General features: G+C 39.0%; 1 protein-coding gene across 1 annotated transcript in view; it reads left to right on the forward strand.

The window, feature by feature from the left end:
* Positions 1-16551, forward strand: part of RYR3 (ryanodine receptor 3) — a 518939-nt gene that overhangs the window by 360889 nt on the left and 141499 nt on the right. Inside the window, exons 38-39 of the mRNA XM_081292880.1 lie at positions 13274-13547; positions 15145-15259. Of these exons, the coding sequence (XP_081149006.1) occupies positions 13274-13547; positions 15145-15259 (389 nt within the window). The remainder of the gene's footprint in view (positions 1-13273; positions 13548-15144; positions 15260-16551) is intronic.

A 16551-nucleotide genomic window follows, 5' to 3' on the forward strand; every position in this document is an offset into this window, starting at 1 on the left:
GCCTCCTTCTATAAGGACACTTGTGATTAATTGAGTCCAAGGTGATCCACAGTCAATCTCCTTATCTCAAGATCCTTAACTCAGTTACATCCGCAGAGTCCCTTTTGCTGTGTAAGGCAACATGTTCATAGATACCAGGATTTAGGACATGGACGTCTTTGGGGGAGTTATTATTCAGCCTACCACAGGGAAGAAGAAAGCAAATGTCAAAATATACTCGTTCTTTGCACTTAGAAATGATCTACCACCTGTTCATGCCTCCAGAGCAGTTACAGCATCTCACAAGCTGACTGTTTAATCACCTAAAATTTAAAAATAAGTGTACATAATTTAGATGCACATAATTATTTTTCATTTCCCATTGTAATGTGAACATTATAAATTGCTTTCTAAGTTTAACCTAAAAGCACAGTGCAATTTTGTTTGCTGTCTGTTTCCAAATGTAATTGGAGGACTTTTCTTCCAAACTGACCCAGATTTAAAGGCACTCACAGAGATGTAACACCAGTACAGGTGTGGGATCAATGAGCTGCAGGGATCTCTTTGCCAGTGGCCAATACCTACTCTTTGATAGGAAGTATGTACTTGATGGCCACTTGACTTTTGATCTAAATTTGGAGGAGAAAAGTTTCTTTCCAGACCCCTTGCGCCTAAAAATAAATGACCCTCCTTTGATGGTACTTGGCATTGGAAAGCTGGTAAACTGACCATTCAAACGGGAATGGACAACTGTAGCAGGTGACTCTACAGTGTTTTCCTTGTAAGGGCCACACACTGCATGCCTGAGTATCTGAGGTCAGAGGAGATTATAAAATGACCAGTGGAAGGAAGTGAACAGTTAAACAAGGGGAAAAAATCTAGACCCCCAACCGATTACTTAGCCTAGCTCAAATACGAAGACACTCAAATCCTCCTGTCATTTTACATTTTACATTTCTGACTAGTCCAGAAATCAGGAAGTGAAATAGCTATTTTTTTTAAGTATCCCGCAGGCATCAAGTACTCCTAAACAATATAGTGCCTTAGACATATTTCGATTCCAAGTTTAGCTTAAATAATCATTTAAAATATTGCTTTTAGATTGTATATTTGATATAACTGCCTAAATGCAACTGTCGGTAATTACAGTAATTGCAAAAATGGAGTGAGATAGAATGTTAATAATAACCTCATAAATTATAATAATAACCTCATGTAATTATCAAGGAATCCATGTACATGACTAGCTTCCCTGAGACATTCTGTTTGAGGATTTGCTTCATTTTTTTATTAGAAAACAGATGCTGGGTTGCATGTCTTTTTTTTCCATTTTGAAATGAACATTATAGCTTTCTAAAGCATCCATCTGACATACTCAACAGAGCCTGTTCTTTAAAATTTTTTGTTTTTTTTTTTTTAGTTATATCTGACAGTAGAATGTATTCTGACATATCATACATACATGGAGTATATCGTCCCATTTTTGTGGTTGTACATGATGTGGTGTTACACTGGTTGTGTATTCATATATGAACATAGGAAAGTTATGTCTGATTCATTCAACTATCTATCCCATTCCCATACCCCCTTACTTCCCTCTGCTGCCCTTTGTCCAATCCAGTGAACCTCCCCACATCCCTGCCCTCCCCCCTCCCCCCCCCCCCGCTGCCTAATATAAGTCAGCATCTGCATATCAGAGAGAACATTTGGCCTTTGGTGTTTTGGAATCGCATTACTTCACATAGCATATTGATTCCATAAAGAACACTGAAATTATGGTATTTGCTGGTAAATGGATGGAACTGGAGACTGAGTAATATTCTATTGTGTATATATACCACATTTTCTTTATCTGGTTATCTGTTAAAGGCCACCTAGGTTGGTTCCATAGCTTAACTATTGTGAATTGAGCTGCAATAAATGTTGACGAGTCTGTGTCACTGTAGTGTGCTGATTTTAAATACTTTGTGTATATGCTGAGAAGTAGGATAACTGGGTCAAATGGTGGTTCCATTCCCAGTTTTCTGAGGACTCTCCAAACTGCTTTTCAGAGTGATTGCACCAATTTGCAGTCCCACCAGCAATGTATTTAATCTACCTTTTCCCCCACATCCTTGCCAACATTTGTTGTTACTTGTATTTTTGATCATTGCCATTCTGACTGGAGTGAAATGAAAGCTCAGTGTAGTTTCAATTGCATTTCCCTAATTCCTAGTGATGTTGAACATTTTTTCATCTATTCACTGACCATTTGTATTTCTTTTTCTGTGAAGTGCCTGTTCAGTTCCTTTGTGCATTTATTGATTGGGTTATTTGGTGGGTTTTTTTTTTTATGTGTGTGTGTGTGTGTGTGTGAACTGTTTTGAGTTCTTTAAATGTTCTCAAGATTAATGTTCTTTCTGAGGTGCAGGTGGGAACATTTTTTCTCCTGTTTTGTAGGCACTCTCTTCACTTTCTTGATTGTTTCCTTTGCTGTGAAGAAGCTTTTTAGTTTAATGTATTAATCCCATTTATTGATTCTTGATTTTACTTCTTGCACTTAAGGAGTCTTGTTGAGGAATTTGGTTCCTAAGCCAACATGATAGAGATTTGGGCCTACTTTTTCTTCTAGTAGGTGCAGGGTCTCTGGTCTAATGCCTAGGTCCTCGATCCACTTTGAGTTTTGTGCAGGATGAGAGAGGGGAGTCTAATTTTATTTTGTTACATATGGGTTTCCAATTTTTCTAGCACCATTTGTTGAAGAGGCTATCTTTTCTCCAATGTATGTTTAGGGTGCCTTTGCCTAGTATGAGATAACTATATTTATATGGGTTTGTCTCTGTGTCTTCTGACTGTACCATTGGTCTTCATGTCAGTATTGGTGCTAATACCATGCCATTTTTGTTACTATAGCTCTGTAGTATAATTTAAGTTCTGGTATTTGTAATGCCTCCTGCTTCACTTTTCTTGCTGAGGATTGTTTTGGCTACTCTGGGCTTCTTATTTTTCCAAATGAATTTCATGACTGTTTTTTCTATTTCTATGAAGAACGTCATCAGAACCTTAACAGGAGTTGCACTAAATCTGTACAGCACTTTTGGTGATATGGCTGTTTTGACAATATTAATTCTGCCTAAGAACATGGGAGATCTTTCCATCTTCTAAGGTCTTCTTCAATTTCTTTCTTTAGTGTTCTGTAATTTTTATTATAAATGTTTCTCACCTCTTTTGTTAGCTTGATTCCCCATTTTTTTTAGGCTATTGTAAATGGGATAGTTTTTCTGATTTCTTTTTCAGGTGATTCATCACTGATGTATAGTAATGCAATTGATTGATGTGTGTTAATTTTATATCCTGCTGCTTTGCTGAATTCATTTATGAGTTCTAGAAGTTTTCTAGTGAAGTTTTTTGGGTCTTCTAAAAATAGAATCATGTCAGCAAATTGGGCAGTTTGATTTCTTCTTTTCCTATTCATATCACTTTAATTTCTTTTATCTGTCTAATTGCTCTGGCTAGAGTTTTCAGGACTATGTTAAATAGAAGTCGTGAAAGAGGGCATCCCTGTTTTGTTCCACTTTTAGAGAGAAAGCTTACAATTTTTCTCCATTTAGAATGATGTTGACCTTGCATTTATTATATATAACTTTTACAATGTTGAGGTATGTTTCTGTAATCCATAGTTTTCCTAGTGTTTTCAACATGAATGGATACCGTATTTTGTCAAATAATTTTTCTGTATCTATTTAGATAATCATGTGATTCTTGTCTTTAGGTCTATTGATGTAATAAATTACATTTATTGATTTCCATATGTTGAACCTACCTTGCATCCCTGGGATGAACCCCATTTGATCATGATACACTATTTTCTTAACATGTTTTTGTATGTAATTTGCCAGGATTCTATTAAGAATTTTTTCATATGTGTTCCATTAGGGATTTGGGTCTGAAATTTTCTTTCCTTGATGTGTCTTTGTCTTTGTTTTCATATCAGAATATTAGCTTCATAAAAATGAGTTTGGAAGGGTTCCCTCATTTTCTATTCCATGGAATAATTTGAGGAGGATTGGTGTTCTTTGAAGGTCTTATAGAACTTGGCAGAGAATCCATCTGGTCCTTGGGTTTTCTTTCTTAGTAGACTTTTGATGGTGTTTTATATGTCCTTCTGAATCAATTTGGGTAGGCCACATGTCTCTAGAAATTTGTCAACATCTTCAAGACTTTCTATATTACTAGAGTGTAAATTTTCATAATTGTTTCTGATTATCATCTGTATTTCAGTAGTGTCTGTGCTATTTCTTTTTCATCACATACTTAGTAATGTGACACTTCTCCCCCTCCCCCAAGGGTTGATCAATCTTATTTATTTACTCAATTTTTTAGATTGTTTCTTTTGTTTCAATTTCTTGATTTCAGCTCTGATTTTAATTATTTCCTGTTTTCTACTGCTTTTGGTGTTGATTTGTTCTTTTTATAGGGCTTTGAGATACAGTGTTACATTATTTGTTGAATTTCTAATTCCTTTAATGAGTGAAGTCAATGCAATGAACTTTCCTCTTAGCACTGCCTTCTTAGTGTCCTAGAGATTTTGATATGTTGTATTGCTATTCTCATTTACCGTTAAGTATTTTTTAATTTCATCCCTGATTTCTCCTGCTATCCATCAGTCATTCAGTAGCATATTATTTACCCTTCAGATGTTAGAATAGCTTCTATTTTTTATCTTATCATTGATTTCTCGTTTCATTCCATTATTATCTAATAAAATGCAAGATATTATCTCTTTTTTTTAATTTGCGTGAGTTGCTTTGTAGCCTAAAATATATTACATTTTAGAGAAGTATCCATGTGCTGCTGAGAAGAAAGTGTATTCAGACATTGATGGACAAATTATTCTATATATGTCTGTTAAGTCTAAATTATTAATTTTATTTTTAGTTCTATAGCTTCTTAGTTTTAGTTTGGAAGATCTATTCAGTGGTGAGAGAGGTGGGCTAAAGTCACCCAGTGTTATTTTATTGTGGTCTATTTGATTCTTGAAATCAAGAAGGGTTTCTTGATGTACATAGATGTTCCATTGTTTGGGGCATAAATATTTACAATTGTTAGGTCTTGTTGATGCATAACTCCCTTAAACAGTATGAATGTCCTTCTTTATCCCTTCTGATTATCTTTGGCTTGAAGTTCACTTTATCTGATATGAGGATAGAAACCCCTTCTTGTTTATGAGATCCATGTGAGTGATAATTTTTTCCCCATTTTTCACCTTCAGTTTGCCTATGAGGTGAGTCTCTTGGAGACAGCATGCTGTTGGATCTTGTTTTTTAATCCAATCTGCCAGCCTATGACTTTTGTTTGAGTTTAGGCCATTTACATCCAATGTTGTTATTGAGATATCATTTTTGTTCCCTGTCACTTGATTTATTTCTGGTTTTTATTTGAGTTAGTTTCTCCTTTGACTATTCTTCTCTGTAGTTCTTCTCTTTACTGGTTTTCACTTTTATTTTTCATTTCTTCTTCATGAAATATATTGAGTATGTTTTGTAGATAAGGCTTTCTAGTTGTGAATTCTTTTAAGTTTTGTTTATTATAGAAGGTTTTTATTACATTGCCAATTCTGAAGCTTAATTTTGTTGGGTATGGTATTCTTGGCTAGAATCCATTTTCTCTCAGACCTTGGTATATATTATTCCAAGAACTCCTAGCTTTGAAGGTCTGGGTTGAGAAATCAAATGAGATCCAGATTAGCTACCCTCTAAAGGTGACTTCTTATTTTTCTCTGGCACCTTTAAAATTCTATCCTTATTCTGTATATTAGGTGTTTTCATAATAATGTACCTTGGTGTGAGTCTGTTGTAATTTTGTATATTTGGGTCTTACAAGCCTCCTGTATCTGATTTTCCATTTCTTTTTTTTAGGCTTGGGAAATTTTAAGATATTACTTCGTTGAAAAGATTATGCATTCCTTTTCTCCGAGCTTTATCTATCCCAACAAATCTTAAATTTGGTCTTTTCAGATCATCCAGATCATCCCATATTTCTTGGAAGTTCTGTTCATGGTCTCTTTACATGGTCAACTTTATTTTCAAGATTATATATATTGTCTTCATTGTCTGAAACTCCAAGTGGTCTGGTCTGCTGGTGATGCTTTCCATTGCATTTTTAATTTGTTTTATTGATTTCTTCACTTCAAGAATTTCTGCTTGAGGTTTTTTTCCTTCAGAATCTCTTTATTGAAGTGCTCTTTCATATCCTGTATTTTCTCTCTGATATCACTCCTTATTTTATCCTTTACCTCATGGGTCAGTTTAACTATGTGCATTCTAACATAGCACATTCTCAGACATTTCTTCCAATGGGTGGTGATGGATTCTGTTATTGAAATATCTTGGTTTGTTTGGAGTAATTTGTTTCCTTGTTTTTTCACTGTAGATTTATAGAGTCCCTTAAGGTTTTCAGTACCTTACCATTTAAGGGGAGAGAAATAATAACAACAACCAATGCAAACAATATACAGCATTAAACCAAATAGTTCCTGCTATGACATCTACCATGTCGTCACAAAAAAAAACAGAAATGATAAGTTATTGCCTATAATAAAAACAGTAAGTTTGCAAATGGTTTAATAATTTCAAATGGTGGACAGGGAGAGAATAGAAGTGATGTAGGATGTGAGAATAATGAAGGAAAAAGAGGACATAAATAAAAAAGGAAGAGTGAAAGAGAGAACAGGAGATTGGCTATTAGCAGAAGAAAAGAGAAAGATTTGAGGGAAATATATAAGTGAGAGAAAAATATATAAACATTTAAAAAATTAAAAAATCAAAGAATACAAAACAAAACTGAAATATACTAATCAAACTTCCTAGTCCTTAAAAAACTGATCCATGAAAAACAACTGATTTCAAAGTGGCAGAAATAAGAAAAGAAACAAATATGAGTACATATACATGTCCATGAACCATTAAGGTCACATATATAAGCTAAGAAAAGAAAGAAGAAAAAAAGATCTCAAAATTTAAAGAATTGTTTCCATTGCGGTTCAAAATATGCTCAGCTTCCCTTCTCAGCAGTTAAGTGGGGTTGTCTGGAATATGATGCTTGGTCCACCTTCAGAGCAAGGTTGCTAGAGTGAGAGAGATAATCAATAGGGGGAACTTGAGGAGGCAGGGTTTAAGTTTAGGTAGGCTCCAGGCTCATCACTAAATGCCTTCTAGTCTGGAGACTCTAAATCAATGCACCTCCAGAACCCAGCAATTGCCAGTCCATGTTGGAAGGCTACACCCTAGGATCTCCCCTGGGTTCCATCTTGTGGTGGAGGAGCAAATTCTTCGTCCATGAGGTCACCTGCGGACTCCAACTTTCCTGGTCTCTGTTTAAGGCTGCAAACTTGGTCTCTCCCACCCCTGCCCCTTAGAATTCTCAGCCAGACGCTTCTTTCCCAGCCAGTCCTGCAAGCAGCCAGATTAGAGGGAGAGGAGGAGAGTCCGGTGGTTTTCCATGACCAGTTGTCCCCCAAAAGGGCCTTTTTGAAATGCCCCTCAATGAGTATGAAAATTCTGGAATTGTCCCAGTTCTGCCAAAATATCCTCAGTACATATGGTGGAGGTTCCAGGTGGGGTCACATGGACCTGTATATGCAAGAGGCAGGGCCATACATGTGGCCAGCAGTAGATTTGCCCTCTCCACCTCACCCTTTTTTTATTTCTGGCAAGGCTATCCCACTTCATGCATCCTGCTTCTTGTGAATACTAAAGTGGGTATTTTTGTCATAAAAGGGCAGCATTTCCAAAGATGAACTTGGAAAAGCAACAGAAATGAAATGAGTATTTAGTTGGTGCTGTTCTGATCTCTCTCTCCCTTTAGTTAGAAGAGATATTCAAAGGTACCCCAATAAGTGACTCCTTTTCCATTTAAAAATCCTATTTAAAATGCCAGCATTTCCCCTTAATACAAGAAAAAAATAAAAACAATACTGGAACTACATGTGTGAATCCTCTCTTGAAGGAAAGAGTTATTCCAACATAAAGTAATACCTTTCCATCAGATTATTTCACATACCCCTTGGAAGGCCCCGTTGGCTTTATGGTAGGGGTGCGGCATCCCAGTTCTTTATCTCCACATAATGGGGACCTATATAGAAATAATGAAGAACTTTAAATAAAGGATCCTTTGGAAGAAAAGGAGGAAGATCTTATTATTTATCTTTTCAAATTTCATTCCAATGTATGTTTTACTACAAAAGTTGTACCCTCTTATAAATTGAATTATTTTCTAAAGGTTGTGGACAACACGGTTTTACCCATCATTTGACACTTAATTTTATGCCTCATAGGTATGATTTCACTTCCTTAACTAGGCTTCTGTGGGTAATAATTATGTCTTATTAGAGTAGTTTCACAGAGAGTACTTGACAACCTTGGGCACTTAACAGATACCCAGAAAATACTGCTTGATGAGAAAGCTCATATGGAAGTGACATACCTGGAGGTAATTGAGCTATTCAGGTGAGGACAGGCAGAAAACTTGAAGATGAAGTATGTTCTGAGTCCTAGATACACATTGACTCCAGGGCAAAGCCTCTGTGGTTGACAGCCCTAGTTTCCAGTGTTAATGAGCAGAGAGTCATTGCCGAAATGTAGCTGATGTTGGGGACAAAGAATTAAGGTGTCCATCTCCTTCTGCAACCCACTTTTTCTCCATGCATCCCACACTAGCTGCAGAGCAAAGGAGAAAGCCCCGAAGCCTCAGCATCACGCAGGCCTGATTCCCTCCTGTCTCTGAAGATGGTGATCTTAAGCCCAAATTAAGGAAGAGGAAAGCATCTGGAGCCCTTCAGGCTAGCAGGGAGCACTTTGGTGCCAAATGAATAATAGCCAGAGCCCTTGACTGCAAGGATTCAATTTTCAAAAATAATGATTCTTTAATCCCCACTTTATTTCTCAATGTGAAGGATCTTACTCTTCTGCACTCACCTTTAATCCTCCTCCTATCCAGAAACAAACATGGGAAGAAAGCCGCCTGAGCTGCCACTTTCCAAGTTCAGGTCTCAGCTACTTGATGAGAACCGTGCAGCCTAAAGGAGTAGGGCAGCTTTGCCTTCCCGTTGTGGCCTCATCTCAGCACAGACCCTGTGCATCCATCAGTGGTTCTCAAATTTATTAGTCTTGGGAGCTCTTGATACTAAAATTGTGAGGACCCTGAAAAGCTTTGGTTTATGTGAGTTATACCTATCAATGTTTACTGAATTAGAAATCAAACTTGGGAAAATTGTCTAATATTTGTTCACTAAAGATAATTTTTTAAACTTCTTTATGTGTCATATAACATTTATGACAAATATTTCAAAGCAAAGTGACATGGTGTTAATGTCTTTTTAAAGTCTGAGTTAATAGAAGGCACGTGGATTTTACAGTTAGTCAAAGAACAAGAAAATTGACCTCAAATAATTGGAAGAAGAGTATTTTCATAACCTTGTCATGCAGTTGTGGATATTTTTTCTGGCAATATATCAAAATTAAGTAGTGCATTCTCAATAGTTAGTTGGCATGTGAAATCTGAAGCTGTATTAATTTTTGAACAATGGATAAAAATCCCTTGGCTTTTCTTGCACATTGACTGGCTCTTCTTACCAATGAATATTTTTGTAACATCACACATTGGCCATGGATGATGGAAATTATTAGTTCACTGCATAATGTAGAGCTTCCAGATGTTGACATGTTTTATTATAATATATTGAAAAAGCACACTTATTAGCTTCAACAATTTAATCAGGAAAGTCTACGTATTGAGAAGCTGTCAAAGCTCACAGTGGCAGATAAACATTTTCCAAAATTTTAGTTTTCACTTGAAAGCTCAAATTTCATTATTGGTAACAAATATTGTCGGTAGCAAATACTGTCATTTAAACTTAAAAGCTTACTTTTTTCATTTTTAAGAAAATGTCAGTTATCCAATTCTGATCAACCACTGTTTGTCATTGTTTTAATTAAAAATGGCACTCTGTGAAACCCGGGGCTAGTTTAGCATAAGGCATACAGGGTGAGCGCTGCCTCACCAGTTGCTAGTTTAGCAACTTAATCACGCAAGCACTTTTCTTCAAGAAATACCACTGAACGTTGGTATCCAGCGTAAGTGCTTTATGTATACTTACCATTCTGTTACACAGGATGGTAAAAAGATGCAAACTCAAAGTCCTATTAATAAAATTAATGTTTTTACTGCTTTATTCAGGACATCCTTGTGTGAAATAGGGCATCTTCCCAGGAATGTGGCAATAAAGAATATAGCTGATTCCTATAACTTGATTCCCACACACTAAGGCCCCAGCAGTGTTACCCACCATTGCTTTTGTACCATTACTGCAAATGTCAACACAATTAAAAAGGCAAATAGCAAACTTGAATTATTATGAAAATACATTTGACCTTGCAAACTGCCTAAAGGGTCCTGGATCCCCTGAGTCTGCATATTATACTCTGTAACTACTCGTATTGATGGTAGTAATAGTTAACCTTTATTAAGCCCACAGTACATGCCAAACATAGTTATGGGCATTAATTATTTTAATCCTCAGGTGTACAGATACATGGGGAGCTTAACACATTCTAGAAAACATTCTTTTTAACTTCTTAACTCTGGTACATGTTGGCAGCTGTGCAGGTACATGGGAGCTAATTAAAATCTCAGAAATATTGAACAGCATCGCTAATAGAGGTAGAAAACTCCATTTGAGGCTGGAGGTGTAATTCAGTGGTCAAACACCTGCCTGGTCTATGTTAGGCTTTAGGTCCCATCCCCACCCTGCAAAAAGAAATTTAAAAGCTCCATTTCCTCAGTCCCCAAAGTGCTTAGACCTTTAGAATTCATTGATTCTCCCCAGGTTTGCTTGTGGGTGCCATGTCTCTAGCATGTGTCAGGCCACAAAATATCTGTGCTTTTCAGGACTCCTGAGGATGTCTCTCTCCCTCAGTTTTCTTATAGTTAATTGTTTCCCTCACTTACTGGACCTTGAAAACCTGTCCAGCATAAGTGGCCTCAAATGTCATGCATTCCACTGAATACATCTACCTATAAGTGGCACACAATGATGAATTTTGTTTTCTTCTTTTCTGGTAGGACCTAGGGGCCATATTTTTAAAACTGTGTGTTCAAAACTGTGTTAACTGGGTTGCACAGATGCATTGATATATCCCATTCACTTATACTTACCGCCAAAGCGAGCCTGAACTAAGAAGAGGCAGGAGATTAGATTCTGTTCTCTAGGCCATAAATGTTGATTTGGATTTGAGTTGGTGTGAGGCTAAGAGCTCACCCAAATCCTGAATTAATCTGAAAGCTGAGTCAAAGGAGAGCTAATGTTTATTCAGTTCAGTTATAACTCTGTAAAACTCCCTGTTGAAAAGAAGATGGCCCTCGAGCTGATTAACAGTTCTATCTGATCCCATCATTGCCTCTCCCACGTGGCAGACTGTGATGACATGCGCATTCTCTGTGGAGGATTTGGCCATTTGTGGTGAGAACCATATTCTTTCATGCCAACGTATGGTCTTCAGAGGGCGTCGTACTTACGGCACTGGAGAAATTTACTTTGGGCACAAGAGTGTCTGTTTCTGTCTTGCTTTCGTTCTTACTTTGAGAATTAACAAGGAGAAACAAGAACTTTTACATCTGTGGGAACAAGTTTCCTGAGAGGAGCCCAATCTAGCCCATAAATAACTTCCCCAGAGGGTACAGATATTACCTAAGCTGACAGATATTGTCAGCAGTCCTTGCCTAGCAAGATCTCTTAAGAACATCTGTTGGCTGTGCTTCACTCTGACTTGGGTGTCCTTTTTCAAGTTTTACAGCTTGTGTCTCCTGTCTGAACCTAAAACACCCACAGGGTTGATAGACTCAGCAGTGAGTTAAATTAATCCTTTACATCTAGATGTCTTTTAGAGCTTTGGTAACTGAGTACTATTTTTATACCCTTATGATGAGCCAAGACTGTATGTAGAGCAGACATCTGCCATATAGAGTGATCGGAGTAGAAAGCTCGACTGTTAAGAGACGGCAAGGGCACGATCCACATTTAGTCCTCATTCCTTCACTAATGGACTCAGTGGCCTTCATCATCTCCTCGGCTCTGGTTTTGTCACCTGGTTTTAAGTTCAGGATATGAGTGCCATCCATACCTTGGAGGAACATGATAGGCAGTGCTGGATTTGGTTGTGATTGTGATTTACGAGCAGTGCTTCTCGCCTCTGTCATGGCATGCCCTGGAAGCCCATATGGCATGGAAGGGTGAGCACTGCCTCACCAGGAGCTCCAATGGGAACCCCTTCCTGTGTCCTGTGCAGATCTATCCTCCCCTCTGCTCATCTTCGGTTGCGATGCCAGCCATTCTCAGGGCCACTTAGTCCAACCTCCAAAGGCTCAGGGCTGGTTGTCATTCAGTGACCTTTCCTTTACTTTTGTACAATTGGTAGCATTTCTACATAACCAGCATGAATTCTGATGAATTCTGAATTCAAAGTCATGGAGGTTTCTCTATCTCAATGCTTACGTAAGTAGTTAATAATGAGACGGCAGCTGACTCCTGCCAGAGCTGGGGCAAGCAGATCTGTTCCGTGGACGGGTGGTCAGGAGTGCAGGGCCAAGCCTTCAGGCCTGACGGAGTTCCCAGTCCACTCCTCACTGTCTCCTCGTGTATCATTATGTTTACATCATTTCAATTTACGATTCTTGAATCAGTGGCTTTGCTTAATCCTCTCATGGTATATGGTTATCTCTATGCTACTTGGAGATGGCACCCATGGGGAGAAATTCTGGTGCTCAGTTTGTTTTACTTTAAGGAAGTAAGCACTGGCCCATGTTTCTCTTCACCCACCTGGAGTCGGTCACTCACTGTTGTGTCCTGTGGCACTTAGAAGTACCTCCATTGTAGTACTTACTGTTTTGTATTACCAAATAAAGATTTCATTTGATTATAGATTAAAATGTAAAGAACTGGTGTGTGAGCTCCCAGGAGGCAAGGACAGAGTCTTATTTACTATTCTGTTTCCAGCATCAATTCAAACATTATTTCATCAAAATAGAATATTTACTACCCTCAGTTTATAATTGTAATATTCTTTTTTTGTAGTATGGGTGGCATGTTTTATCCTTTGATGATATGCTCTACCACTGTGCATGTTTTTCCCCACCCGCAAAACAAGAATATTTTTAACGTTAACCACTAGGCGATGTGTCTGATTGTTGTGGTGGCTGTGACACCCAGCTCTCTGAGCCATGACAGCCACAGCAGAGGTTCCTCCTCTTCTCCTTCCAGCAACACTGAAGGAGCTGGTCTCGCAGACAATGATCCGCTGGGCCCAGGAGAACCAGATTCAGGATGCAGAGCTGGTGCGGATGATGTTCAACCTCCTCCGGAGGCAGTACGACAGCATTGGGGAGCTGCTGCAGGCCCTGCGAAAGACATACACCATCAGCCAGGCCTCCGTGAGCGACACCATCAACCTGCTGGCTGCCCTGGGCCAGATTCGGTCCCTCCTCAGCGTCAGGATGGGCAAAGAGGAGGAGCTGCTCATGATCAATGGGCTGGGGTAGGTCATGCACAATCACATGTAGTTCTCTCAGGAGTGCTTCAAGTGGCAGGAGTGAGCCTCCAGTCTCCTCTGCTCACGGGATTGCGTCTTCCTAAATGATCAGTTTGTAACCTGAGAGACCAGACTACCTGCTACTCATGGCAAATGGGCATTGATGAACACAATGTGGAGGAGTCTTGGAGAAAAGCATTTCCATAGTTTGAATCTCGTGAAAATAGGACCAAGAAGGCTATAAAAAAAAAAATCTGGGAGAAGGAATAGTGTATTCCCCTGAGACAGAAACAACAGGAGCATTTGAGCTTTTAACTAGATATCTTCTGAGGCTCACCTCTGAACAGTTGCCACTTGACCCTTCTATATTCTCTCACTTCTCACCCACAGAATCATTTTGGTTACTTCTCCGAGACACCTTTACTGCTAACAAGAGCTCATGGCTCCATCTTAGAAACCACGTAGTTATTATCATAATTATGCAGTGTAGCACTTCCAGTTCGCAGATGAAAAAAACGAGGCCCAAAAAGGATCACTGATAAGCCCACAATTTTATTTGTTTAAAATCAAAGGCAACATTACATCCCACCACAGGAGCATCACCAAGGTGCAGGAAAGGGATTTTGAGCATCCTTGGTGGGGAGGGGTAGAAAGATACATGTGCACTTTCAAACAGGAATTTAAGAACAGAAATAAAGAGACTTTTATGGGAAAGAAAAAAGCTGCAGAATCAGTCCCTCCCCAGCCTTTGCAGCAGACATGGCAGCAATAAAAACAGGTGGTTGTGGTTGGTGTCTCAGGCAACCCTCAGAGGAGAGGAGTCGGCAGGATGGGCACAAAATAACCACCCAACAAGAGGAACATGGCCAGTTAACAGGCCTTTGTTGCATTTCAAAAACTTTATTTTCCTGCAGCTTCATTATGTGAATTTATATTAAATGACTTAAAGACATAATTGTTCTTCTATGTTCATGTCATTTTTTTTAAATTGCTGTTCACAAACTTCATGGTACCTCACATTAGATAGCTTTAAGAAAGTATAGCCCATAGCTGGGGTTGTAGCTCATTGGTAGAGCACTTGCCTAGCACACATGAGACACTGGGTTCAAGCCTCAGCACCACATATAGATACATAAAATAAAGGTATTGTGTACATCTACAACTAAAAATTAGGGAAAAAATTATAGCCCCATCATTAAGAAACTGAAGTACAGAGAGAGATACAGGGAAAAAAAAAAGAAGAAAACACAGAAAACCCTGAGTAAGTAGAGGAAGAGAGAGCCAGCGATTTGGACTGTCTCCAAAACTATTACAAGCAAAAAGACCAAGGGACAACTGTTTAAATGTCATTAGAAAGAAGCATTTCCAAAAGAAAAAACAAACACTTAGAAGTAAGGAACATAAAAATATTCCTATCCACTTAGATATTCCACATATATTCCAGCTGACCTGGTGCCTTCTTATTCTTTCAACCTGTCACTTTTACATTACTTCACCCTGATGTGTGGGTGTGCTCATCCCTAAATTTTCAGAACTTAGAAATAAACAGTCTCTCTCTTATTGTGACTCTAATAAGCAGTCTGTCTCTTATTGTTATTCCTAGGGACATAATGAATAACAAGGTGTTTTACCAGCATCCCAACCTCATGAGAGTCCTGGGCATGCACGAGACGGTGATGGAGGTGATGGTGAATGTGCTGGGTACTGAGAAATCACAGGTAATGGTATACAGAGGGCTTAGCCAGAACTTAACTCTTGGGACAGTGGCACAAGGCTGGAGTCCGCTGTCTCAGTTACTCTCCCTGGGGAGAGGAAGGGATGTGCACACTTTCATGGGAAAGAATCAAGCAATGGGACAGCACTGTGGGATTCTAGCTGTGGCAGAGCTCCAGTTCTTGAAGCTGGGTGCTCTTCTCACTCATCCCACTAGGCCATTCAGCTGCTAAATTTACTTTCTGTATTCTTAAGCCTTTCTGAGGTGGAATAGCTCTGGGCCCCACTCAGGAACCCAGTGTGCTTTGCTCCGAGTCAGGAGTAGGCTGCTGTACAGGGGAACAGAACTCTATAATGACCCTGGCAGTGTTCCTTCAGGAGTATTCATGTTTCCTCTGTCAGCCAGGCTTCTTGGCAGCTCCCCAGTAAGGCCAGGGAGCTCCTGTTGGCAAGGGAAAGGCATAACTGGGTACTTATTTCAGGATGCCGAGGTCCCCCTTAGAGTTAGATGGCTTCTGAAGGCAGCAAATGGGATATGGTTTCAATGTTGAAGATTGTCAAGTGCCAAAGTCCTGGGACTAAATGCTTTCCAGGGCAGTTTCATGAATATTGGCAGGGGGGATATGAAGGAAGATCAGAACCAAGCTCGCATTCCTTCTTACTGGTTTCCTTCTGATCTCTTGGGAAAGTTAAATCTATCCAGGAGATCCCTGGGCACACATCTGACTGCCTCAGGAGCAGGTAGCTGTAGGTTCTTAGAATATTCTCCATGATTCTAAAGGGGAAATCAAGGTCTTTCTAGGATCCTGAGCAAAGTTAACACTGACATCATTTATTGAGCACTGTAGGATCAAAAATAAGATGTGGCCTGGCATAGAGATGCTAATTACTTTGTTAAGCAGGGAAGCCAAGCACAATCAACAGTAATATAAGATGGCATCTCCGTGCTAAATTGTATGAATCTGATTATAGGAGCCCACAGGAGAGCAATTATCAAGGACAAAAGTAATTGAGAGAAGGCCCACAGACAGAGCAATGCTCTTCAGGCTGTCAGAATTGTAGGACCAGGTTTGACCTGGGAGACACGGGTTTTAATATACTGGTGAGCTCTGTGTTTCTCTGTCATCCATCTGCCTTTCTGATATTTCCCATCAGTCTATTCACTCCTTCCCTGACTGGAAACAACAGTCAGTAGTCTGGTGCAGGGTCATGAAATCTCATGTGACACCCAGGGAAATCAGAGCTCTCATTTAAAGTCTATATTCCTTGGGAGGAAATATATTTCAGGAACTATAGT

The sequence above is a fragment of the Spermophilus citellus genome (assembly GCF_964194105.1).
Source record: "Spermophilus citellus genome assembly, chromosome: 4".
Classification (NCBI taxonomy): Eukaryota; Metazoa; Chordata; class Mammalia; order Rodentia; family Sciuridae; genus Spermophilus; species Spermophilus citellus.